The sequence below is a fragment of the Lissotriton vulgaris genome, chromosome 4_1 (genome assembly GCF_964263255.1).
Source record: "Lissotriton vulgaris chromosome 4_1, aLisVul1.2, whole genome shotgun sequence".
NCBI lineage: Eukaryota > Metazoa > Chordata > Amphibia > Caudata > Salamandridae > Lissotriton > Lissotriton vulgaris.
The window spans coordinates 44,477,589-44,505,134 of NC_141691.1; the positions used below are offsets into that span (position 1 = coordinate 44,477,589).

The 27,546-nt window shown below is 45.0% G+C and overlaps 1 protein-coding gene across 2 annotated transcripts; it reads left to right on the forward strand.

Annotated features, from left to right (window-relative positions):
- LOC147718326 (uncharacterized) lies at nucleotides 1-27,546 on the forward strand. Of its 2 annotated transcripts, none has more exons than XM_086918266.1 (6): nucleotides 1-135; nucleotides 10,387-10,944; nucleotides 14,057-14,155; nucleotides 21,024-21,094; nucleotides 22,109-22,239; nucleotides 25,582-27,546. In XM_086918266.1, the coding sequence occupies exons 2-6, from the start codon at nucleotides 10,605-10,607 to the stop codon at nucleotides 25,820-25,822; spliced, it is 882 nt and encodes a 293-aa protein (XP_086774392.1). In that variant the 5' UTR covers nucleotides 1-135; nucleotides 10,387-10,604; the 3' UTR covers nucleotides 25,823-27,546. The 2 variants fall into 2 exon arrangements, with proteins under 2 accessions (XP_086774392.1, XP_086774391.1); XM_086918265.1 differs by having other exon boundaries at nucleotides 12-139.

Here is a 27,546-nt window from a genome sequence, read left to right on the forward strand (position 1 = left end):
GGCCTATCAGAGCGCGAGGGCGGGGCCGCAGGTATGACGCGCCACGCCCCTCTGGCCGCGTGCTTGAAACCTGCAACACAACACAGAGCTGCACCGGAGGAACCGGGTACTGGAGGGAACCGGGAGCGACCATTGGCAGGTAAAGGGGTCGGGATATACCAATCCCTGCAGGATGAAGGTGGGGGGAGGCAGATAGTGAGCAGAAGAGTCGAGGGGAGCGGTCAGACCGAGGGGGGAGGGAGGGTATCGGCGAATAAGCGGGCGGCCCCCGGTGCGGGACAGATCCTAGAGCTGGCGATGGGCGGGAAGGCCCACGCGCGAAATCCGCGCCTAGCTGCCGAATCTCCCCCGTCCGCGCCTGACGTGTGCCTCGGCCCATTGTCTTTCCTCGAGGGCTGCTGGTACTTGTAGTTTTTTTAAAAAAAGTGTATTTATTGATTTTTGTCACCGATATCGTACATTATAGACTTTAAGGTTTATGATTAGTCATGAGCAACATTTCCATATACATCTTTCTTGTCTCGAACCTGCTGCGAGTTAAGGTTTGAATTATTGATATTGTAGTATCTTGTTATAACATATCATTTACCTCTCAATACAGTCACATAGCACCCGAGGCATTACATTTAATTCTCTAAGGAATCAGTTGCAGCATAGTACACATAGCTTCCAACTTGCATATACTGGAGAAGAAGAAAGTGGTATTTACAAAAGGGACATCATAGAGTATTACGGCTTAATTTCGGAACCCTTCACATCTCAGTATTGCCTAATTTTTATGTAGGATGAGGGGAAGCGGGGAAAGTGTCACCTCGAAGAGGTGTGGCGCTGCGGCCAGGGTGACTGACGCTGGAATCTGGGGATCACGGTTCGATCGCCGGCGGCAGAGTAGCCCAGCACCATGTGACTGGGCAATAGCTTGCTTAATCTTCTTGACGGCCCCCAGCGCCTGGAGACCCTTACAGGTGATCGTTCGCGCGTAACTAATGTATATTATTAGTATCAAGCTTCCGTTTCGGAGGGTGTGGCAGACATAGTCTCCGCAGCTCGCGCCAAGAGATAACTCTGGGGATCTGTCCCATATGTTCTTGGGCCTAGAGGCGCGCGGGAGTGTTCAACATAAACAGTAAGCTGTTCCTGGCAGTATATTAAGTCATCGAGCCATTCCTTGAATTTTGGGGCACGACCCCTACCCCACTTACAAGCTACTCTACGCTTTGCTAACAGCAGTGATATAGTAATGTATTGGCGATATAGCTTGAGGATCTGTTCGGTATAACCTAAGTGTGCCACTAGGGGAGTACACTCCAATGAGACAGATGTCAGCTTCTCTAGGGCTTTAAATACCTGTACCCAGTATTCTTGTTTCCGCGGCCATTATGGTGTGGTGGAGTTCGTAATGACGACCTCCCAGCACCATATACTCTTAATGGCATCACTGCACTTACAGTGCCCAGGAATGGCCCTGGGTACTGCAGGGGAATAGGGCTCATGCACCTGTGCCCACACTGCTGGCATAGAGCACCCAGCTAGAGGGGTGACTGAGGTATGGCAGGGCAGTGGGTTTGTGGGCATGATGTGGGCCATGTCGACTCTCTGTTTAGTTCTGCACTTAGACACTCAGCCTGCAAAGGCAGTGTGTGTGTGTGTCGGGGTACAGGGCCCCAAGGGTGGCACAATAAGGGTTGCCTCCCTTAGGGGTCTTCTCTGGTCACCATGCTCTGGGTACCTAGGGTACCAATTACTAGGGGCTGATAGGTGAGCAGAGATGCCAATTGGGTTTTAGTTTCAATACAGTTTTAGGGATGTAACACAGGCCCTGGGTACCTGGTTGGCAGGAGCCCAGGGCACACCCAGTCAAAGCACATCAGCAGTTCAGAAAAAAGTTGGGGCATGCCAATGCAAGAAAGATGGCACTTTCTCACAGAGTGATTAATCTATTGGGTAATGGAATTGGTCTTCTGCTCTCAAAGAAACCGGTCTGTGCATTTACTCTAGTTACCATGTTATACTTGAATAACTCAGGTTTGATCGTTAGAGGGGGTTAGGTTAAAAGCAAACGTCAATCGGGGCACAAGTCCTAAATAAAGAAGTGGGGGGACGCTTAAAGACTGAAAGTGACGTCACGAAAGGTAAAACATAGAAGTGGGGGGGGCGCTCAAAAACAAGGAGTGACGTCACGAAAGTTAAAAAAAAAACATAGACTTTTATGGGGGATCTGTGAATTAAACGGTTGTCGCTGTTTTATGGTGAAATCTGCATGTCAACTTCCAATCCAGAGAAGACAACGCCCACTTTCATCGTTCCAGGGTCGATAAAGAGAGCACAGCTAACTGGGTAGCGATTTTATAAACAACAAAAATGGAGAGCATAGGCTCGAAATAAAATACCTTACCTGTCTACTTTCCACAGAAATAGTATCCTGAACAGAAAAACGATCTGCACATAGTAATCTAAATTCCTAATGAGCGCCGCGGCCTTCTCATCAGAAAGACCGTGTGCAAAATCATCACAATCGCAGCCGAAAAGTTTCGCGCTGATGCCAAAATTGTGTAGCAAACGGATTTAGCTAAATTTGTTTACACTTTATTCCTCAGTAAGGGCATCTTTGCAGGGGGGGCGGTGTCCACCCGGTAAAATAAGTAGAGGGACGCCGTCCACCCACGTGGTGCCCCGACGTCAATGGAACAAAAAAGGTACTGTTGGTTTGTGTAAAGCCTGCCTCGCACACTTGCATAGGTCCTGCAGCAGCGATAGAAACCAGCCACACAACACGCAGGTACTGCTGATAATCGCAGAGCGACCACTCTGCCCTTTATACCTTCGACCACACCTGCCCTCGGGTTAGGGAATTGCTCACAATATATATCCGAACATCGGAATGTTGAGAGCTCCATTGAAGACAGTCGAGTGCTCCAGTCTTCTAATGACCCTATATACTTTTGCCACTGGCCAGCACTGCAGAAAGGTTTGGATTACATGACTGCATGATTGCTCCAAGTAGTTGGATGAGTAAACACCGCCTGAAGCTTAACTCGTACAAAAAAGAGGTCATGCTTTTTGGCAATATCTCTCCAACATGGTCCCCTGTCTGGTGGCCCGATAGTCTGGGGTCATCCCATATTTTGGAGATCGTAGTAGTAGTGAGGTTTGGGATGAGACTGAGTGGAGGTAGAGGATATATTGTGAGAGATATAGGATGAGATGTAGGGTAGTGCATTGGGGAGACTATTTTTAATATATTTTATTTTTACAGTAGGAGTAAAGTAATGAATAGATACATAAGTACATGGAAGGTATAGATGTAAAAGGGAGGTCATATATCCGGATTTAAGTTGTATTTAATAAACTCAGACTTCTAAGTGGGGCTGTACTTAGTTATGATAAGATTTACATATTGTGATAGAGAAATATACTGATAACCATAAGCATCTAATCAAATAATTTATATGCAAACTGCGCAGTTACCTGTATACAAGTTCAGCATAGAATAATATAACCATAATTAATATGTACATTTGTTGAGCAGACCTAAAGAATATATATAGAATAGATAGAGCGACCTATGATCCTGCTCGCAGGCAGGTCGCTCCCCACCCTGCTGCACGGCTCTGCCTGCATTGTTTTTGCCTAATCTTGTATTTTTCCCCTGTGCCCAACTTGCTTTCTTGCCCAGACTTGTTTTTATTCCCCTGTGCCTGTACTTGCTTTCTTGCCCAGACTTGGTTTTATTCCCCTGTGCCTAACTTGCTCTCTTGCCCAGACTTTTTTTTATTCCTCTGTGCCTGTACTTGTTTTCTTGCCTAAACTTGTTTTTCCTTCCTGTGCCCAGTTCTCCCGCGGCCCCGCCCACCTGCAATCCCATTCGCCGCCCCGCTCCCAGCTGCTCCTCCCTCCCACATCACCTCATATGGAAGCCGCTCAGCGGGGACGCCGCTGACGCACCTAAGGCAAGCCCGTCCGCGCCCAGCGCCAGAACCCCTGGCCCCCGCAACTCCCACCGCACCCGACCCAGACACAACGCCAACTCCCTCCACGCTCTCAACACCGGCCGAGACCAACGCTGCAACCAGGCCGCCCCGAAACACACCCACGGACCCTTCTCCTGCCGCAGCTGCAGATTCACCTGCGACAGAACCATCAAACCACCAAGAACCAGACCCAACCACCTCCGCTGCATACTCCTCATCACCCGCTCCGCACGCAAACACGCCATCAAGCTCTGGGACCTGCTCGACACCACAGGCCCGGACGTAGCCTTCCTGACTGAGACTTGGTGGAACGACTCCTCTGCACCAGACATCGCCGTAGCCATCCCAGACGGATACAAGATCACCCACAGGGACCGCGCCAATAGCATCGGAGGAGGAATAGCCATCGTCTGAAGCCATTTGTTGGCGCATTAATCAACTCTGATTTTGAGAGCTTGAAGACAGACCTTTTTTGCTAAATAGCGTCCAGAGCTTGCCCAATCTGAAAAATACATTTTGCCACTCTTGCACGATGGTATGTTTTTGTTTCCGAGAAGCACCAGTCTGATGCCTCCTTGCAAGTTCTAATGCCAAGGGTTCTTAAGATGGGACGAAGAAGCCTCTATCGTTCGTTGATGAGTTTCGGAAAACAACACAGTAAATGGAGCCAAGATTCCAGTTGGTACTTGCATAGGCGACATGCAACTGCTCCATCTGATTGTGCCCATGCTGGATTAAAGTCCCAATTTCTGGGCCCCTAATGCTTCCATTAGGTATGGTTGGGCTTTCCCCAGGATGAATAATTAGTTCAGTTCCTTCGTATGGGTGTTGTGTCGGAGTGCAGTTAGATCCTTTTCATAGGAAGTGGAGCGGACCTGCCATCTCATGGTGTTCAGCCAGGCCTTGTGCCGGATTTCTGTTAGGGGCAGACTATTTCGATAAATGTTTAGTGTCTCTATTGCTTTATCCAGCTTGGTGTGCCAGGGGTAGGCCTCTTCTTTAAAGATTATTGCCAAATGAGGTTTTAGGGAGTTGTGGGGTGCTGTAAGGACTCAATATAATACTTTATTAAGTCTCCCTGGAGTGCCCTAGTTTCAGGCGTAATCTTGTGTTCCTAGCATTCCTGGGTACTTGCAGCACGATCTGGTATAGGTTGGGAGCTCAGACGGTTGATGTACCTCCATAACTTAGCGTTGTTCTTTTCTTTTAGCAGGGCAAATACCATGACCCATTTTTGCTCACCTACTTTCCTCCTACCTCACCTACTTTCCTCCTAAGTGAGGAGTTTCCCTTCGATAGAGTGTGTCCATTTTATTCTTCTAATAGCTCTGAAACGTTCGTCCCTGTGGTTTCTCCCAGCATTTTCAGAAGCTCTGCTGCTTCCGTTCTTAAATTAAATCTTGCCCATAGAGGCCTGTGGTTACTTTCTCCTCTATCATCAACCTGGAAATCTTCCAGCCTGTCTGGTGTTTTTTCATTGATTAAGATGTAGTCTATGGTGGATATGTTCCGAAACGATGGTTTAGAACACCACGAGGGTGTTCATAGTTTCATCAGGAAGTGGATAGAGTAGGGGCTTGCCTTGTGCCCATTAATTTGTTTTCCAGGGGCACTTTCCAAGCCTCTCAAATTGAAATCTCCTGCAACGATTACGTTGTAGTGCTCATATTTTATCAATATATCTTCCAGCATGTTGGGAAAAGATTCCATGCTGGCAGTGGTCAGTGCTGGGTTAATGTAACAGTTTATGAGCAGCAGATTGAACGGCAAGTGGCCCTCCCTTAGCCCAGCAATGGTCATTGCTTGCAGATCGGGGGATTTTACTTTTATTTCTGTGGGTTTGAGTTTTTTCGCATGGCTATGATGATAAAGAGGCTGCCCCCGATGGACGATCGAAGATGTTTCTTTTTGTCGCGTTAATACAATGTTCATGAAATCCCGCTATGGGTGTTGATGTCATTGACCAAACTTCTTGACAGCAAATAATGTCCTCTTTTGCAAAGTAGTCCTGTACTTTGATCCCTACTCTTTTGTTTAACCATGCGATGTTCCATGATATGAGGGTTAATTCTTGGGAGAGCTCAGAGGTTTGGCCTTGGTAATAATCTTCCTGCACCACAGTTGGCCTTCCTACTCTGGTGAGCGCTTGATTTTGGCTAGGGGTGCTGTTGCCAGCTGTCACTTCTTGTGGCCTGTTTCGGTTGGCCAGTTTGCCCTCTTCGCAGGATGTCACTTTGATATATGGAAACGTTTATTGGAGTTTTCGAGCGATCGTATATGTGTTCTTGTTTCCTGTTGTGGGTACCTTTCAGGATTGATTAGGGCCCCAACCTCTCCTTTTGAGGTATGAGAAGAAAGGGATAATTAGATTGAATGGGTTCTGTTGCTTCTATGCCCCAATTCGCGAATTGTTGGGCTTCTCCAAGAACTGCCCGTCGAAGGGAGCACTCGCAAAAGCCCAGGATGGTTGTCGCCATGGCTTTCCACCTGTGTCCTTCTGAACTTTACCCACTCTATACTTTCCGTTGTGATTTGACGTGGCCAAAGAGTTGGAGGATATTAGTTATGTTTAAGATGTCAAGAGGCCCTTTCATGTGGTACCTGGAGGTAAGCACTACCTTGTTTGTTGTAGGTGGATCCACAGAATTTATTATTTGTGTGCCCCCCCCCCCCCCCCCCCCATTGCACTTGCTGTTCGATCTCGGACTGTGAGGGGGTTTGATGCAAGTACGTCAATGTTGTTCCTCTTCCGCCCTGTTGTTGATTCCCAGCGTGCTAGCCATGTTCCTTTGCTCCATCGGTGGAGATGTGGTGTGCTCCGTTGGGCCTTTGTGGCCCTCCAATACCAATAGGTCATAGAGCCTGATTTGTGTGGCGGCGGCGTCCTTACCCATGCAGACCTTGTTTGTTATCGCCTGGACGGCCGGGCAGCCGTTGGTGTGCACACTGCAGAATGTGTTAGGTCAGCCTGGATTACTTGAAACCCGCCACAGTGTATTATGTTGGCCGTTTCTCTTTCTTAGACTTTTCCTGTGTCTTCCTGCAGGCTCTGGCACCTGATCTTTTGTTTTGAAATTAAAAATCGGGTAGAGTGAAAGTGAGGTGCTTTTCTCCTCCGGACTGTGGCGGTTCAGCATTGCCGGCAGGATTGATCTTCTTTTCATTTTTTACCTTTTCAGCTTTTTCTTTGCCCTCCTTGTCAGGTGTGCTTCTGTTCTGGCTTCTATTTCCGCCTCCATGATCTTATTCTGCTATTCTGCTTCCCTTGTAGCCGAACTTGCCAGAGCTTCCTCGGTGTCGCTCTTTGTCGGGGATGCCAGAATCTCTTGGCTGTTCAACTCATTCTCCAAGGCTTTTATTTCCATTTTCCTTGCTCTGCCTTGTTCACCCTTGGAGGTCACTTTGGGGTTGCCCTTGTCTGATATTTCCGTTATTCAGTTTTTTTTTTAACGATTCTCCACTGCACGTATTTATTTTATTTATTTATAAAGTTTTATGCAGCATGCAAAGAACGGCCTGGGGTTGGATCTAAGGATACGCAGTGCTGTCTGATGATCCCGTGTGCCCAACTGCTGACAAAGCGGTGGTTTGTGCCACTATCTCCCCCAATATTTCTGGCAATTCGGCCCACTTTTCTATCATGGCGGCACTTGAGCTTGTCCGGGCGATCATCGAAACAGAGGAATCTTCTTGCTCATCTTGCTCGTCTCAATCCTTCTGATCTGTTGATACGGACACCCCCGCTTGTATATTGCCCTGGTTTTCTGCCGCTTCTCCTCTCCCAATAAGGAGGGGGGTGAGATCCAAGGTCCTTCCGATTGTCTACTCTAACTTCTGTAAGAAGGAGTGAGTGAAAGCTCCTGTCTCTGGTGAGTCAAGGTGTTGGCGCCCAGATGGTGAAGCCATTGGGCTTGACCGTGAGACGTCATGTGGACTGATATGCGTTGGATCTTTGCCGTCCATGGCTTCCGACATAGCTTCCTCCTGGGGCCGATGGATCAAAACTTTGATTGGTGAAAGGCTGTATATCAGATCTATGGGCTTCATTCCGGTCCCAGCGACTGTTGTAAGCCTCTCGGAGTCAGAAACACCAGTTCTTTCTTTATATAATGTGTTATTTCCCTCTGTCTTTTGCTATGCGCCCGCTGGTCGGGGGCGAGTTTTGATCACCCTGTGCCGATATGTCCCTGTCCTGGTCCCCTTCATTGGGCAGAAGATAGCCTCCCCGAGTGGGTGTTCTTTGATGTCGAGCCACTTAATGCATGCCTGGCTGGGTCGGAGTGCTTGAGGATTGCATGCTGTGAGCTCTTAAGACCCTTCCGTCTCTCTGACCCCCCCTGGCAGACATGCCGAAGAGTGGCAGGCTACCCGGTGTCTGTAGTTAGTGGGTAATGAGCCCTTGTTGAAGAGACTGTAAAAATATGCTCCCGTTCTGTGACTCTTGTCTGGAATTCTGAGGCGTGCTCATTCTGACCCTCGCTGCTTGACCCTTGTGGATTTCTTTGTCTAAGACCGTGTCCATCCTCTTTGATTTAATCGATTTTTCCCTTGAGCATTGTCCTCCCCGCACCAGGAGAAGGAATTTGAGCTGCTTACTGGGTTTTGGGGGTCTTAAAAGGTCCCTCCCTTAGTTATTAGGGCTGTTTCATATGATCACTCTACTGCATAAACTGACTTGGCTGGTCTACCCTCCTGCGGCTCCGGTTTGCCGAGCACAGTTCTTGGGCTCTGCTCCGTTGCTCTCCCGCACTCGCACAAGGTCACTTGCAAGACCCGGCCGGAGTGGAGACTGTTCACAAGGATGAGAGGCTGAGACGATCAGTGTGCTCTGCAACCTGGGTCCACCATGCAATGTAGAAGATTATTTTAGTGAGTTATGCAAATGACAAGGCGGTGAAAAGCCAACTCTTGAGCAGTCGTCTGAAGGTAAGATAGTTATCTGTGGATTTTTTGTTTGGAGGTAATGAGTTCCATAGTTTGGCTTCTTGAACAGAGAAGGATGTGATAGCAGAATAATCGAGTTTCAAGGATTGGGTATCATGGGCTAGATTAGCAAGAAAAATCAATATACTTAGGCACCAGACTGGCACAGCAGCAGGTGAGGCCATTTTGAAATAGGAGTGCCAGCAATAACAGATTAATGGAGTCTAATACATTTAATTGTTTACCTGTATCTGAAGCTTGTTATGTTATCTTAAAATTATTTTTAAAGCGCACTTACTCCAGGCGGTTTCATGGCGCTAAGCTTAGCATGATCTGCGTGGATGAAGGAGGAACAGTTTGCAAGTGGTTTCTTTCAAATATGTATTTATGTATATTCTTACATTGATTTCTTATGTGTTTATTTCTACTTATTTTCACGTATTAGTTTAGCTTATAATTGGAGTGGTGTGGCTCACTGGTTAGAGGCGGCAGACCCGAGAGCAGAGGACGGCCCGGGACCAGGGTTCAATTCCCGACGCGGCAGGGTCGTGGACCAGGGTCAGCGGACTCGATAATTCTGATCTTGGTGCCTACTCTAACCAGGGATCACACTCGGCAACTCTGGGCATTAGCTTGCCTCATCTCCACAACGGCCCCCCACATACGCCGGGGATGCCTGGTTTCACCTTGGAGATACCCAGTAGGGACCATCTCACAGGGAAAGCCAGGACGGGTTCCCCAGCGGTCTACTGCGCAGAGATACTCCTTCGGGAGTCGATTCTAGCGCATTACAAACCCACAATTAATTGTGCATTCGTCAACATATCAAAGCAGAAATAAAGTTGATCTTGGTTATATTCTAGTTCTCCAGCCTCAGTGTAGGACAGTGATTACATTGCAGCTACTGATCAGGTAATCCGTTGGCATGGTCCCTTTCCTAAGGAGCTGTGGGGACGTGTGTCATGTAGTGCTGTATTCCTGCACCCAGGACTCCAGGTAAAGGTTTGAAGGGGGAGCATTGTACACAGTATTTGAGAAAGCTCTGAATAAAATTATTTCTTAAGCCTTTAAGAAAAAACATCATGTCACTGATGGGGTGTTTCAGTGGACTAAAAAGGAAATACATTTTCAGTTTTAAATCATGTTTATTTTACATAATAAACATAAAATGTCTTGTACTGCTAGAAATTCCCTTTAGAGCACATGTTTGTCACATGAAATCATCCTTCAGATCAGACAGCACCGTCTTTCGGCACGTCGTAGCTGATGTGCCCTGCATGGACATATCACTAGGGTAGGGCAGGGCAGTGGGAACGTGGGTAGAGTTCTGGGTATTCTTAATCTGTTTGGTTTATTTGTCTCTTGAAACAGATTAGAGGTGGTTCATCCAATTGGCTGTTTACAGTGCTCTTTGGACACTGTAACGTGGTTATAAAAAGGTGATGGACTTAAAGCCCTCTTCACTTTAATATGTGACTGTTTCTGATTTTAGGCCGAGCTTTGGAGTGCCCAATGTCCAGTCTTCCACAGAGGCCAAGATGCCTGCATTTGTCAGCGCCTGATGTTCTCCCGCACAGTATCCCACATATTCCCAAGCAGCGTGACATCACACCTGCCGTGACGGAGACCCTGCACTTGGTGGGACACCATCATTGATTGCTTCTATAGAAACACAGCAACACTTTTTAAACAACTCAAAGAAAAACGGATATGGCACCAAGAACGTCCAAGCCAACGAGTGGCAAAGCGACTCCAGCGGTCCGGCAAAAGGGAACCCCAGCAAAGAAACCCATTGGAAAGGGGACCCCAAAGAAGATCACAGCTGTCTTGGTGCAAGCTGGGAAAGGTGGTACCATGACCGCCAAGGTTAGGAAGATGGCCGCGAGTATGAATAAGGAAAAAGCGGTGAAGAGTGCTGCAAAACGGAAAGCAGAAGGGATGCCAGAGGAGCCGGGCTCTGGAAAGAAGGTCAGAGCAAATGAAGGGAACCCAATGACGTTACAGGCTTCTCTTCCATTACGCAACAAGAAAGGAGAACTGGTGTTTGAAGGTAATGAGATCCCATTCTGCCATGGTGGAAGAGTGTGTGTGTGTGTCCTCTGGGGGTATTTCTCTCATTTTTGTTTTACAATAGTTGTATGTTTTCACTCAAGCACATACACATCTTACAGCCAGTGCCCCATCAAATGGTATCAGACAACACTTAAATCAACTTTGACTTGATAACCGGATTTTATTTTGACTGCCATTTTTCATGACATTTCAATCTGGGTTTTAACAATCGCTGTAGTATATTTAATAGTAATAGAGCTGTTTATTTTAAGTAAATTTATTTTTAGAATAGTGGCTAACGCTGTAATTAAAAGATGGAGGGAGTCAAGTCCACAATCTTGTGTGGTAAGACAGGTTGGCACACGTACCTGAGAGAGGTGGTTTGGAAAATTGTTACTGTAAACCTTCGTAAATATGCTAAAACGAGTACTCCGAAACATGTACATTCCAGGATTTGTATCTGTCTATCAGTTAGCGCTGCAGATTTTGAAAGAAAAGTGAGTAAACCTGCAAATGGCCTTAAATAATGGAACCCTTTGTAATTGAAGTAGCAGAAATTGAATTTGAAAAATACAAAGAAACCGCAGACAACATAACGAATACCAATTTTTAAAACAACTGGTGGGGATATTCTGAAGAAAATTTCCCTAATCTTAAATAGTCATTGAGGAATAGGAATATGAAGATGATCAAAAGAAAAGGAACACCACAGTGACTTCTACGGCTGAGAGCTAGGTCCTGTGTGTGTTTGTATAGTGTACCTTTTCCAAGAGATATGACAACATTGCCAAATCCAGACATCCTCGACCAGGAACTTCTTCCCTCTCATTGTGTGCAAAGTCACCAGGTAATGCAATGGAGGAAGCATGAACTTCAAAAATACAAGTGAATTCTTAAAAAGTACACAGTGTGAGTGCACCTCAGACATTTAGTCAACAGAACAAAGAACCAGATTCAACAGTTGAAAACAGGCCAGAAAAGTTTCAGGATCCACCCTTGGGGTCCAGACCAGGACATACAGAGGGAAACGGGACAACTTTTATGGGGGGAAAAAAACAAATTGTAAACTTTGCAATTACTGATTGCGACACTACTGTAATAAAATCTGGGCATCTTGGAACTCGGTAAAGTATTTGTATATATTCTTCAGGAAATGTAATATTCCCTGTATAATTAAAATTAATATCTTCCTTCAAGGACAAAGCAATGCGACAAGCATGGCTACCCAACCTAGAACTATAATATTGACTTCAATTAACTAGGCAGATGTCCATACAGTAACTTCAACAACGGATGATGTAATCAACGCCTCATACATTGAAACCATAGCTACGGAACTTGAAACCAACAACTCACTTTCCTAAGAATGTACACTCAAATTAAAATGTATTTACTCTAGTAGTGCCAGCAGGCATGTCAAGTCAATATATTTTGTTTCAAGTCAATATATTTTGTGCAGCGATGATGCAAGACCTTGGATTTGTCACAAAAAAATGATTTTCCCAAAAATACGTTTTTTGCCAAACAATCCACCTCCTAGCAATAAAGGAAGCAGACTAGAGAGGAAGCCTCCGGGTCATTTTTAGACTGTGTGTGTTCTTGGAAACCTAACGGTAAGCCTAACAAGAGAGTTCAACGATCACTCCATGCCAAAATGGACATTTGATACTGAAAAGGACTTGTTGACTACAGACAAGACACAATACCTCAAAGTTAAATAGCAGAGATTAACAAAAAAACGGTTGAGGGAGGTTTCCCACCACAAGGATGACTGACCATCTCTGCTATTTGCTCAGTCTGCTCCAGATTGAGGGAGTGTATATTGATCTACATTTACAATTCCCCAGGAAGGATCTTCCCCCCCAAACAAACACTTTAATCCACAGCCTTCAGAGAACAAACCACATGTTTATACAGATGTTGCCGTTCTGATTTTGCAACCGTTCATTTTTGTTCAACAGCATTTTCCTCTGTCTAAAGGAAACCACAAGGGGGGACGTTGACACTATATGCCTTTATTTTCATGGTGGCTATGACAAACTCTTGTATTACGCGTCATATGTAATATACACGACTTCGGACTTGATAAAGTGAATCTGAACAACCTCGGCATTAGATAATCTCTCAAAACTACAGTAGACTTTGTGGACCTTTCCATCCAGATCAAAGACAATAAAATCCATACAAAATTCCACAGACAATAGACAGCAGCCAGTGCTGCCCTCCAAACACCAAGTGGCCAGTGAGTATGCCACTTCCAAGGAAAAGTTGAGGAAGCCTTATGTGGATATTAATGTCAGAATTTAAATAAAACATTTCCCAAAGTTCAATAGATAGAGCAGATATCATTACGCAGAAAGCAAACAAAAATCTGCAGATGGAGGTAATTTTTATTTATTGAAAGATTTCATGAAGAACACAATCCTATCCAAAAAATAATGAAAAAACACTGATGGGTGCTATTCACGAACTGCATTTTGAAGGGCGATTTTGTAGTACTACAAAGGTACTACAGAATGTTGTTCATAAACCTACATGCAGCTGTCCCTGCCTCGCTTGTCTTTTCTGTGTGGAGGTGTCCACTTCAGTGTAGAGTCTCTGCACATGTTCACGTACCTTTTTGTAGTAGGTCTGGGAGGGACAAGAGTGGCTTAAAAATAGGGAAAGTCTATGACTGAATTGGAGGAGTTTATTAAGTAGTAAAGAGGCATTAATGAGGGGGCGTGAGGAGGGATTTAGAATAGGGTATGCACGCATCCACTAATGAGTATGCATATTCCAATGCAAAAAACTCTATTTTTAAAGTTACTGCAGTCAAAGAGGAACTAAAATCGCCATAAAGGTCCTGGTTTCTGCTATGTAGTTTCAGCTAAAGCATACACCTCCAATAATGCTCTATGTACAGCACCTCACCCTCCTGTGCAATAAACATGTCCTCTCTCTTCGCCCCCATGTCAAGACTTCCATAACTGAAGACTCCATGGTCGATGGGTGAATTTTTCCACATTCAGAGGAAGCTCTTGCCTCTGGCGAATGACTGTTGGACCCATTGACAACTGCCACAGACACCAAATTATCTCCTTGTCACTAACTGTTCGGTGTATTTTCAGATATTCCGAACTTCCGTCCAAATATGACCCCGAAGGAGGTGCTGCAAGCGGGAAGTTTTGGAGGCACCTACTTTCGACCCATCTATTCTGGAGTGACTAGTGAGTATCAGTCACTGTGTCGTAAATATATTTTATTATAAGAGGCTCTGGCTCCTGAGTATTTGTGTATATTGATGATTGGGCCTGTAGATAGTGACCTGTTTTTGTTCACAGTAGTTGATATCCGCTCATTGTGAAAAGTATGTGTACATTCTGTCTTGTGATTTTAAACATTCTGGTAGTCCTTATACTGTTCCTTACATGACTATAGGTTCACCAGTCTCAAACAACTCAACTGTGCCTCACTCTGAAACATGTGACCCTTCAGTACCAGCTGTGAAGAACTCAATCCAAAATGTTTTGTTCTCGGTGGTCAAACTTCTTGCAAGGCAAATCTCAACACAATAGAATTTCTTAAAAACGCTTACTTTAAGAGTTAAGTATGCAAAAAGTACCTTGTTCTGATAAATCTACTACACCTGTGAGCTTTGATTCTCCATGAGGATTCCATCAAGGTCCTACAATAGTCCCCTCTACACTAATAGATGGGCGGCCTTTAGCACCTGCTCCGGTCAAGAAGGATCTTTGTTTTGGAAAATGAATCTTCTCAAAGTCAGGAACATCCAGTGTCCATTGAAACCAAAGAAGGGCAAATCTATGGCAAAAGGGGTTACAGCTAATGCTAAAACCTGCTCTTTCAGTATTCCATCAAAGCACCCCAAACAGCTTCAAAAAAGAATAATCAAAAAGAAGGGCTCACGCAAAGTAAGTTACCCCTGCCTTCGAGTAGGAAGTTCAAACAAATTCTTTCTGAAAATCTGTCATCTCACCTCAACCTAGCAGTAAATTCTTGTGTTCCACCATTGGGTTTTCCGTCATTGCCCAAACTGTCTCCACTTCTGCAAGGATCAAGTAGGGAGATATGGTGAGTTTCATATCTGTGAGGGAAGAACATCGATGGTCCCTTCTTTAATGGGTCGATACTAGACTCCTTTTGAAAATTGATTTCCTGATGACCACTCTTTTCCACCAATGAATTGAGCTCATATATTGTAAATATTTCATCTTATGCTTACGTTCGCTTTAATTAAGTCATCAGACATCGCTGTGGTAGAACTTTTAAATCATGACGACTCTGCTTGGAACCTACATTTTGCTCAAGATGCATTTTCTTATCTTACAGTTTGCGCCATGATCTGGGATTACGTTGATGGGTTTCGTAGATGGGATAGATCTTTATATCCCCTCCACGGAGATTCTCATTTTTTTCTGTTTCTTCCCACCATCACATTGTGTCTGAGGCCATTCTCTTTTGAGGAGGGTTATTGGAGAGTTATAGTCTCCAAAAAATATAGACGAATCATTCCAACTCCCAAATCAGTTTCGGAGTTAGATGATATAACCTCTCCTCTCCATTCTAGGAGTGTAACACGGAGATTGGCTTAATCTCTAATTCAAGGGCCTTGTACGGTTCCAAATATTACTTGTTGGAATATCATAGGCCTCCATAAACTGATGAAAGAGTCCTGCAAGTTTGATTTCCACTGGGTTGAAGTAATTTGTTTTTAATAAACTTGGCTAACTTCTGATTATGCTCCAAACAATTTTATTTCTTTTTGCAGTCATGCTTTTGTGTTTAGGATAGGTCATGTAAAAGGGAAACTGGCAATATTTCTTGACAAAGTATGTACAGGAATTGCGTTTTGAAAATGTATATGGTTTTAGCTAGTTTGCAGTCTGCCATGTTTCTATTTAATAGATCTAGTCCTCCTGGTAAATGACATGATATTATTCTAAACCAGACTCTCTTTAACCTTTTTATCGGACCCTTGGCAGAGATTGTGGAAAAACACAATGTCACCATAGTGTCATACGCGGATGACACCCAACTTATTGTCACCCTTTCTCAAAACTCTGAGGAAGCAGACACCGTTTTCCTCTTGCCCGAGTGACCTTGCCTCCCGGATGTCGAGTAACTGCCTTAAATTGAACGGCAGCAAAACTGAGGTCCTAATCATAGGGAAGTCCCCCTCCATTTGGTGCTCAGCTTAGTGGCCCCAGATGCAGGGCCCCACGCCTATCCCAAAGGAGGAAGCAAAAAACCTAGGTGTCTGGCTGGACCCCAGACTCTCTTTTGAGACTAGCATTAGGAAGGTCACAAGGAAATGTTTCGGAATTCTCAAAATGTTGAGGAAAAACCCTGATCACTCCCTGTATCGGCTGGAAAAACCCTGGTTCATACCCTTGTAATTTCCCAGCTAGACTATAGAAACATTCTTTCCCTTGGAGCAGCAAAAAAATGTCGCTACAAGCCATAACACATCCAGAATGCGGCGGAACGTCTGGTCCTCAGCCTTCCTAGAAGAGCTTCTGCCTCGAAAGCCCTAGACTCTCTGCACTGGCTACCTTTTGAAAAAATAATTCTCTTTAAAGCCCTATGTTACGGTCATCGGAGCCTGCAGGGCAAAGGCCCAGTTATCTCCACCATCTCCTTATCCCCCATCAACCGGCCCGTCATCTTAGATCAACCAGAGCCCACTTGGTAAAAGTACCCAAAGTCCAAAGAGCCAGAATGGGTGCACGCTTGTTCGGCTACTTGGCAGCTAAAAACTGGAACTCAATACTTCTCTCTCTTCGGGCTAAGCCTCAGAAAACAATTTCCGAAAAAAGAAAACTAAAAACTTGTTTTTCCAGTTCTTTGACCTGTGTATTCTCTAGTCTGTTTAGCATTCCTGTCTCTTACCAGCCTCTCTGGAGAGTGGTTTCTTCAGCGCTGGGACACACCGGTTGGTGTAACCAGGCGCTATATAATTGGATTATTATTATTTGATGGAACTACGCCTACCATCACTGCTGCCATCCCAGGTATGAGTAATATTTATCTTGGGTAAGAGATGAAGCCTACCATCTTGAGCTGCTGCTTTTGGAACGTGGGTAAACAGGTTCGACTCCCAGCCTCGGTGGCAGACTCAACATCTTCGAAACTGGGAAAATCACTTAATCTCCCTGTACATACAAAACATGTGTAAAATATATTCTGTTATCCCCATGTGACGTACACAATCTATAATTGTCTCCCAACCCCTCATGTAATTTGCAGCGCTCCATTGGTTCACAGCTAGGTTTGTACTATATAACAAAATCACGTTAAAATTCAATACCAGTAGCTACTTCCATTGTAGGTGAACTTAATGCTTGCATCACCACTTTGTTGTATATTCAATCACCCTTCAAGCAAGTGGATGAGATCTGGGAGTTACCAACTCCAGTTATAAGTAACACCATTTTGATATTAGAAGCCAAGTTCTACTTAACAAGGTCCTAAATGTGAATCTTTTTACTGTGAATGGTCATGTGAGGTGTGAGAGGCGAGGTTCTCACACTTGGTCCCGAAGTACATCTCATTCCACAACTGATTAGGTACTGAGCTCATATGGGAGCGAGCAATTGCTAAGCCCTGACCCCTTAGACAATCTTGTAAATGACCACAATTCCATTGAAACATTTTAAGATTGAGCATCACTCCCACATCCAAAGTTACATTGTGCGATTTCCAGTATATGTAAGATAAAAATTACATTTCAAAATGGGGCAAACAAGTGCAAGGGAATTTTGCAGTGTATTTAACTAAATATTAAGGTATTCCAAAATGTAATTTTTTTACGGAATCAGGCATGACACATATTCAATATGGTTGTCTGGGCCACAATAAAAAAAACACATATTTTTCTTTGACTATTAATAAAAGGCAGGTAAGAGAAGGAAAAATAACACTAGCATTTATTGATATTTATTTGAAAAGTTGTATAAAGCACGAACATAACCCTTGCGAGTATCCGAGCGCTGTACACCGAGGCCAAAGCATGCATGAACTCCGAACAGTTTAGGTCAACATTGTAAAAAAACAACAAGGAGTAAACTGTTAAGATCAGGGACCGGGTAGTGGGCCCCGCTAGTTCAGTTTCTCATAAAGTGCAAAAGATTTCCTGTAACATTCAGCAAAACAATTATAGAGTGGCTCGTCACAACATAGTAAAATAAATGACAAATCTGAAGACGGCCCAGCTAATTTAGTCCCATAATGGCACTAGAGTAAAATAACAATTTCCCAATCATAACATAAGTAGATAACAATATGTTGGGATAAATGTCAAATCTGTCTACAAGGGGACTTGAAAAAGAGTACAGGATAATGCAGTTAATGTTCACTCAGGAAAAGCCATTTGGCCTTGTACAGGGGTGGCCGGGGCCGAAGAGATGGAGTCAGAGACCTTCAACAGAGATTTTAACGAGGGCTTTATTTTGATATAGGATCTTCGTTTTCTGCTGGTTACACGCTCTCGGGCAAACGCTGCCGGGTCTGTTATGGGCTTCCGTAAAGGATCCAGGATGTCTCTTTGGATGGGTGGAGGCTCCTCCGTCAGGCACGGCAATCGGGAAAGAAGGAGAGAAATAGGAGCGGGTTAGGGACGGGTAATGACTAGGAAGAGATAAGGGCCGGGTGTGAGGAAAACCACGTGCCAAAGTGCAAGTAACCCTCGGTCGCTGTGATTTACTGGTGCTCGTGAGGAGGTAGGGGTGAGATCAAAACTATACACAGGGGGGGCTTTACACTATGTACACGTTTACTCAAAGGGTCGGGTACGCCGTCCCACCCAGCCTGCTACTTTGCCCCGTACCTGTTGGAGCCACGCCCCTCCCGTGGGAGCGTGGCGGGGCGACTCGTGAAGTCGGTGGCCTCCTGGCTTCTCCGGGTCTTCCTCAACGTTCTCCTCGTCCTCTGGCTTCTCAACGTCCTCGCTCGTCCTTCTTCAGTTCCTTCCTCCACACCGTAGCTCTCTCTCCTTCTGGGAAACGCTGTCCGTTGCTTCCTGGGTTCATCCTCTTTTTGACATGGGTCTGGATGTGACGTTGGGTAGGGGCGGGGTCTCGCCATAGGTGTCCTCCCCCTTAAAGGTATACTGTCTGAAATCCTCAGGGTCCCAACGATTCTTGTCGTCTTCCTCTGGCCAGTCCTCTTGGAGACCGGGATCAGGCTGCTGCGGAGAAGGGACAGAAGTGGGTGAGAGGGGGGCGACTGTCCACCAGTTTGAGTCCGGGGTTTGTCCCTCGGGCGTTCGACCGGCCCCGTCACAGGCCTGTTTCTTGAAAGAGGCAGTGGAATGATTGGCTGCAATCTTCGTAGCAAGAGCGTTCCAAATTCTAGGAGCAAGGCTGGAGAAAGCACGTTTGTACATACTTTTCTGTTTGAATTTCGGAGTTTTCAAGAGTAGTTCGTAATTTATGACGGAGCCAGAAAGAACAAGCTTGTTCGCCTGATAGGCCAGAGTGTTGTAATTATGCGTGAGGCAAGCTATTTTAAAATGAATCCTCGCGTCAATAGACAGCCAGATAAGCTGCAAAAGGTCAGGTGTGATGCAATTGAGTTTTTTGGAGCCTGTCCGATGCGTTGCGCGTGGCTCTGAGAGCTCGCTTTAGGAAGCCCCGCAAGGGTCACCTGACCATATTCAAGTCGTGAGATCACCAGGGATTGTACTGCAGGCTTTAAGCCTTCAGGCGGAAGCAAAAGCTTGATTTTCTTAAGGGTATGTCTCCCGGAAAAGGTCGATCTCCCCTTTATCAGGCTGGAGTGTAGGCTCTGGTGATCTAAGCAGAGGTTGAAAAGGAGTAGCGCTCAGCAGATACCGATGAGTGACCCTGATGCTTGTCCGCAGTTTTGCTGGGGCTGCTCGTCAGCAAACATTCTTGGTCTTATTCTGCAGGACGGACGGCTTAACGTTTACAGATCAATGTGAGGGAAACCTCAGACACAGAAGCTGCAAAAGAAGGAAGAAGGTGAAAAAGATAAAGAAGAGGCAGAAGATGTAGAAGAAGGATATAGAAGATGAAGAAGAGGCAGAATGAAGATACAGAAGAATGAAGATACAGAAGAATGAAGATACAGAAGAATGAAGATACAGAAGAATGAAGATACAGAAGAATGAAGATACAGAAGAATGAAGATACAGAAGAATGAAGATACAGAAGAATGAAGATACAGAAGAATGAAGATACAGAAGAATGAAGATACAGAAGAATGAAGATACAGAAGAATGAAGATACAGAAGAATGAAGATACAGAAGAATGAAGATACAGAAGAATGAAGATACAGAAGAATGAAGATACAGAAGAATGAAGATACAGAAGAATGAAGATACAGAAGAATGAAGATACAGAAGAATGAAGATACAGAAGAATGAAGATACAGAAGAATGAAGATACAGAAGAATGAAGATACAGAAGAATGAAGAAGTCACAGAAGAGTGAAGATGGAGAAGGTGAAGGATAAAGAAGATGGATAAGAATGAAGCAGAAAAATGAAGTAGATGACGAAGGATAGAGAAGATGAAGAAAGGGAACCGTACCTGTTTAAATGTGATTAATTGAGGTATCTTCAAATAGTTTACTTTTAATTTGTATTTTAAAGCAAATATTGTCAATTTACATTACTTTTTCAATCAGACTTAATGGTACATGTTTCAAGAAATATTGTACATTTGATACAGTTTAAAATGCTCAACTGGTTCATTTTTGATGTTCCTTTAAATCCATTCTAAATCTAAGTTGCCCCTGTGAATGTGATGGTTCTTCCACATGTTGATTTGTTGATGCAGTACTTTATTGATGTGATGGCCTTGTTGTGGCAATGAAGAGATGTTCTGTGGTCAGTCTGCACACCCACCCTTCATGTAATTTTGAAGCAATAATCCTTGTACTTGTCATACCAATGTAGTATCTTCAGTCGTATTGGTATACTGCCCCAGTGAGTGGACTGAGGCGATGGGATTGCTTACGGTAGGGAGTTGGGAGGAGGTTACTCAGCGCGCAAGAGAAGCGAGGTCGAACATTCACTGCTACGCACTTGTAAAACCATTCCACTGTTTACAGAACAAAACTACAAGGACGTTTGGCGGGAGCTCCCGAAGGACTGGCTGGAGGGATTGGATATCCCTAAACAGGTAAGAGGGGCATGGAAGGGAGGGAGTGTTTCAGAGTATGTAGGGGTATATTGTGCACATTGGGGAAGTGTGAAGAGACTCAGGTAGGAGTCTGACGGAGGGCATTTATGTGTAAGCGAACCAATGATCACATATATATTCTTTAATTATCAGTGTTATGGGGCACAAAGACAGAGAAAAAGTAGGAGGAAGACCAGAAGGTTGAAGGAACTAGCTAGTGAGATTGCACCCACATTGAAAAAGGAAAGGCAGAGAGAGCATTGCAAGGGAGAGTGTCAGGAGACTGGATGCAAGAAGAGCACACATGGGAGAGAGCAAGGTACGTGACGCGCAGGGTGTACAAGAGTAGAAGGTGGGGAGAAGACCAGAGGAGAGCAGTAAAGGGGTCAGAGAGGGATTCTTGGATAGGCGGAGGTTGAGATGAAGTAGGCATCAGTATGTTATTATTATCACCTATACGGGAAACACGTTTACGATGCACGCATTACAACACGTGTCATTACAACAAATACGCCAAATCCATTACAACGCATGTCATTACATCGCATAATCCATTACAACGCATTCCCCAAAGTAACGCCCCGGCAGAGTTAGAATAGTAATTGCGTTGTTATGGATTATGCGTCGTAACGACATGCATTGGATTGAATTTTGTGATGTAAAAAATGTGTTGTAATGACAGGCGTTGTAACGCGTGCGTTGTAAAGTGTCATATTACACCTGTACACTTCTCCTCTGCTCAGAGAGGCCTGTCTGCCCAAAGAAAACTGTAACGCGTTATCTAACAGTAACCCTGACCCTTACTCTGTGCCCTACTCTGATTCAACCTGTCACCTCAGAAGAAAAAACCGAACCCTAAAAACAAGACTCGTCATGTACTGACTGGACCTTAACTAGTGATATAACATGATCTCAGTTCTTTGAAGTGCAACTGTTCCACCAATGGTGTAAAAATAAACGACTAGTAGAGCCTATCATTCTCTTCTCTTGCCCTCACTCCACTCTCCCTTAAAGGTGGCATCCACAGTGTACAGAGAAGAGGTCAATACCTACAAGGTGAAGTGTGGGGGCAGCTTGGACATGTGGGAGAGCCACGGCTGGATCACACCTCAGGACCCCTATGGCTGGTTCCAGTGGTACTGCAGGTAATTGGACATGCCCAAATCATGATTGTTTTTCTTGAATTTGCCATATCTGGAATAGTCTGAAATAGTTGTGATCCGACCACCATCCTCTGAGTTTTGTTTTCTTCCTCTATGGACAAGAATGAACCTGTGTAGCATTTTATTTTTCTCTAGAATGTATATCTGAAGTATTTTACTGTAATTCTGTTTGCAGATCCGAGCTCTGGTAAGTTGTGGAGTTTGATTTGAAGAAGAGATTAGACTTTATATCTTTGTACTTTTGTTTGTGGATTGGGTATGAATTGAGTGACTCGTGGAGCAGGGTCTTTACATACAGCTCTGTTTGTGGAAGGTGTCTAGCAATGATAGTCGTTGGTGATTTGTACACTGTTTGTCGTTGTAACATGAGACGACTGGGGCTAAATTATGTAGGACCTTCAGGCTGAACTTTCTGTAGTCTGGTGAGGGTGGCACAAAGGCGATGTGGGAGATATGATAGGCACAGATCAGGTAAGGTGTTGAGATGAGTTTTTCTTCAGTTGCTGATATGTTTGGTTACGGAGAGGTCAGTTGTAAGGACCAGCTGCCTTGAGGAGAGCGGACTGATTGCACACATAGGTTAGATTCTGTTTTGGTTCCTTTGTTGTACTAAGTAAGATGCTCAGTGTCAACCTATGTTGCGTGGGTTCTGTATAACCTGAGTAGGGTTGAATGGATCTAGAGCAGGAGGCGCTACGCTGGGTTCAACATAGGTGCGTTCACGCGGATCAGTAAAAGGTACTTAAACACGATACAGGGGTGCTGCGATACCAGAGGTAGCTAGAGATTGATCGGAAAGGTTAGCATGAGTTCCATGGGAAGAAGGCCTTACGCTGCCTGACCGATAGGAGAAATACCAGCTGCTCCTCTGGCCTCAGGAATCTTTTTTTCACTCAAGCACTCATTATCTGCTATTTTGACTCTAAGGGGTACAGGACGAGCTTTAACTCACCCAATTGGTAAAAGATAGAAAAGAGTGAAAATTGAAGTACTGGACTAGCATTGGCCCTGGAGCACTAACCTTGTGGCTCCCTTATAATCACCCATGCCAATCAATTAATTCTATATTTGGCTATAAAAGATTCATTAAAACTATTATAGTTGCAATGACAATATTTCATTAATACATATGACAAATTACCAAAAAAGAACAAGTCAAAATATCAATATATAGTACAGAATGCTAAAATAGCAATTACTGAATGACCTATGCCACTCTTGAATGGGACACTGAGGGCACGTCCTGTGACCAGGAATACCAGGAAAGTCACTAGAAGCAAGATTAAGAAGATGATCTGACTGGGTCAGTGATAGCCTTGTGGTCCTGTGGTTCCTACACTCTTCTAATAGGGTACAGCGATTATGTACAGTCTGTTATGTGTGCCATTGCTCGCCGAACAGCATCCTCGGGGCCACCACCGCTCTTCCCTCGGGCACAGTCCGGTCCCATGGTGTTAGTCAATGGTGGTTTTACTCTCTCCGGCGCATCACACTAGTAGCTTATATTAAGCCTCGGGCCATGCACCTGCCCTTTCAGCATTCATCCAAGCCCGGGTCAACAACCACTGCGGCATGCACCCACCTGCAGACTGGGGCAGCACACGGCCGCCACTCATCACAGCCAAGTCTCTGCGGCGTGTACTTTACTTGGGCCATCCAATGCCTCCTTCAGGGGTAGCAGAGGCGTACCGTCCACCCATTCGCCCGCAGGCACCTCTCAGACTCGGTGCAGTTCAGATCCCTCACTCATCCGGCTCCAGTCCCCAGAGTCCCAGCATCCTGCTTCCCCACGCATGCCTGCCGCAGTAGCGAAAGGTAGAGGCCTCAGTAGTATGCTTTACACAACATGCCTCTATCCCTGATGAGGGTCGGTTCAGGCTCCGCAAGACTTATCCATAAAATCCTCTGCTGCTGTTTGTCTCAGAACACCACTGTATTGGGATTCTGCATCCTTGTCACATTTCGCCCGATAAGTCTGTGTGATTATGGTCCGACCTGGAGGCCGCTTCATGTGGTTGGTTCGGTGATGGATCAAGCCCTGATCTTTGGACTGGTTAAGAGTGGTCTGCTTAATTCAGACACTCTGTTCATCACCACTCCCTTTACTGAATCGTTTTTGGCCACTAAAGGTCTGGCAGGGTATACTCAGACATGAGTCCCTTGCTCACTGCTCCATCAGGATTCAAGCAAACCGGGCCGACGACGGCTGAAATGCCAGAAACTGGTCCCCGGTAGCTTGTCTCCTTTCTGGTGAAGAATTGGCTTGGTAGTTTAGTCTGCCCTGTTCCCATGATGCACTGGGCCAGGTACAGACTGATTTGCATATAGCCAGGTTCTGAGCTGGGATGGTGCAGTGAGCTAAATAACGGTCATGGATCAAGCCCTGATCTTTGGACTGGGTAAGAGTGGTCTGCTTAATTCAGACACTCTGTTCATCACCACCCCCTTTTCTGAATCGCTTCAGTTTGCAGCCATCTTGTAATCTAGTTCTCTCATGCCCCCGCCCCCCCAACCTGGTTCATGCTTATTTTTAAGGTGTTTCTTTGGGCTGTGTAAGAGAAGGAGGGATGAGGAGGAGTTGGCATTGATGTGGTGGGAGAGCAGGAGATGAGTGCCATTTACCCTGTGCCATGTTTAGATCTGAGTGGAAGTGACACCGTACCTTAGTTGCGAATCGGTGGTGTTAGCCCTGTGGCCTGAATGGCGAGAGCAGGTGCACGGAGGTAAGAAGAGATAGTAATGGGTAGCGTTTGTGCTTGGGTGGACAGCAGTGGTGTGACTTTTTCCCTTTTCCCCTGGATGGGAAGCCATATGAGTATTTTGACCTTTTGGAAAGGGGTAGTATTGCACTGTGCTTGGAACAAGCAGGCATTAGTGGGTTGTAGCCCATCTGGTGCTTGCAAGTATATGGTTTTTTGTGGATGTGGTCGTGATTTAGTGTGGGTGCTGAATTAATTGAATGGCCGTGTTATCTGTGCACCTTCTTTTGTCACCACCTTAAATGAAGAGAGATGGGTTGTACTGCTCCTTCTCCATGCTTCTTTCGTGCTCTGCTTAGCTTGTGCGTGCTAGGTCAGATGAAGGTTCTGTATGTGATAGTTTGAGGGGTCGTGCAGTTGGTTTAATGCCGAAGGGAGGCGTAGTTGGTTGGTTGCTGTGCATGGTGGGGTGTTCCTTGCTAAAAGTTAATGTGCGTTTCTTAATAAAGAACCACTCTCTATCTGGAAGTGTCTTGATTCCTGATTAGTCAAGGGTCTTCTCTACTAAAAGCAGAGTAGTAAAGCTAGTATTCCATACACTGAAGGTCTCCTGGTTTCATTACAGGTTTTATCAAGGACGCCGCACCTTGGATGACCAACGGCAGATTGGCCGCTGGGACCGCTGTACAGGCAAGACTGGGAGATGGAGAGGAAACCTGATCTCCAAAATCGTTCAGTCTGGCTGTGCATATGATAACAAGACGGTGTCTCCTGTGGTCCGTCAGACCCTTCAGCATTGGGGTTACCGCTTGACTCCTGAGGACTATGAGCAGGGGGCCAAAAAAGCTAGGAAGAGGATGAAATAGAGGTAGTCATCACCCCGTCCCTTTTGTAAGAGGAGCAAGAAGGCAGAATATTAAGCAAACAAGGGGTGGGAAGTTTCCCCACAGTAACACAGAATTTGCTGGCACTCTATGCTTTGTTTCTCTTGTTTAGCACCACAAGCTCTGTCTTTGTCCTGCCAAAGATATAGAGTAACATCTAATTCTCTTTGAAAGGGCATGCCTCTGTTTCTGCCTGACATCCACTTGCACATGGGGATACAACTGTTTATCTATACAGTGAGGCCACACATCCCCTTCAGGCAGTGTGTTGTAGCATTCTGACACAGATCTTACTCAGAAGGCTTTAAAGTGTCACCTTAAAGGGCTTTTTCATACACATTTGTTAGGAACGAAACAGTTGACATGAAGTGAAATCATGATATATGCTTTTTTCTAAAATGTGTTCTTCCTTGGGGTCTTCTGAACACACCAGGTTCCTCCATTTTGTTGGGGGTAATGGCAATATGCAGGGCTGAAGGCTACTTCCCTTTTTAAACTTTGTTGCTTGCATCCTCTTTTGTAGAATCTTTTTAGTTCTTCAGTATAATATTATCTCTTATCAGCTACCTTTCTATGTGCAAGTGACTTGACCTTGCAAGAGTCCCCTGTGTGATTGACAAAGGCTAGTTACCCTATGAAACGTTCATATTTCACTTGCTCATTGGTACTAGCTAAAGAATATGCATCAGTCTGTTTATAGGGAGCCATTCCCATGTGCTCAGAGTTGACGCAGAATCCGGCAAGGTGGGAATATTTATACGTGTGTTGCATGTGTCGCTGTAGGTACACATGCTTTGAATACTGCTGTCATCTAATGTTGGGCTCAACCATTACTAGTCATTTATCTTCAAAGAAGCTGCGAGTCACAGGATGTTGGTGATGCCTCCCTTAGTATTCCAATGCGATTGGGCACCAACTCCACCGTTTCCAGTGCAGACATTGGGATAGGTAGAAGACAGTTTTTGACAAAGCCGTAATGCACGGTCAGGTGGCCAAATTGAGGCCTCTATCGAGACCGCCTGTCTTCAAACACAACTAACTAGATGTCCCCAGAAGTAGGCAGTGATAGCACGTTTTTCTTACACTAGTACATATAGCTTCTTCAACACAAAGCGCAAGGAATCCGCAATATTCACAGCTCTCACACTTTCACCAGCTGAGCAAAAAACGATCTACGGGTGACTTAGTGCATCTGCGCATTAGGACACCAAGGGATGTGTTACACAGCATCCTGTGACGCTAAGCTTCTTCGGAGAAAAACAACTGTAGTGGCTGACCCCAGCACTAGAAGGCAGGAGTATGCAAAGCATGTGAATCTACAGCATCTTAGGCTCCTAACAGATACTTGTAGAGTAGGAGCATTTTTCTTTCTGGATTTAGGAGTGGAAGGATGTAGGGAGGAATTCACTCTGTACTGCACATCCCCCATGTCCATGCCCTTCCTTTAGCAGGCTCAGCGGACGCTACATACTCTAAGAGCAAAGTGATAGCTGAAGAGTAAATAACGTAGATGTCATGACAGCAGCTGGGGGTGGGGACTCAAGATTGGACTAGAATTATTTATCTACCTCTGTGTCAGTCGATTTTTGCAACTCATCGAAGACTTACCCTGATTTCTCATAAAAAATTTTAAAAGTTGTAATTGATACATGAATTGATGTTTTTATATTATAATAAAAGACCCACATAGAAGGACAATTTCTCAA

What these genes read in the sequence shown, in the direction of transcription:
- LOC147718326 (XM_086918266.1), top strand. Translation starts at nt 10,605, where the DNA reads ATGGCACCAAGAACGTCCAAGCCAACGAGTGGCAAAGCGACTCCAGCG. An exon ending in AGGAGAACTGGTGTTTGAAG is followed by an intron (nt 10,945 to 14,056) that starts GTAATGAGATCC and finishes GTGTATTTTCAG; the next exon opens with ATATTCCGAACTTCCGTCCA. An exon ending in CATCTATTCTGGAGTGACTA is followed by an intron (nt 14,156 to 21,023) that starts GTGAGTATCAGT and finishes CACTGTTTACAG; the next exon opens with AACAAAACTACAAGGACGTT.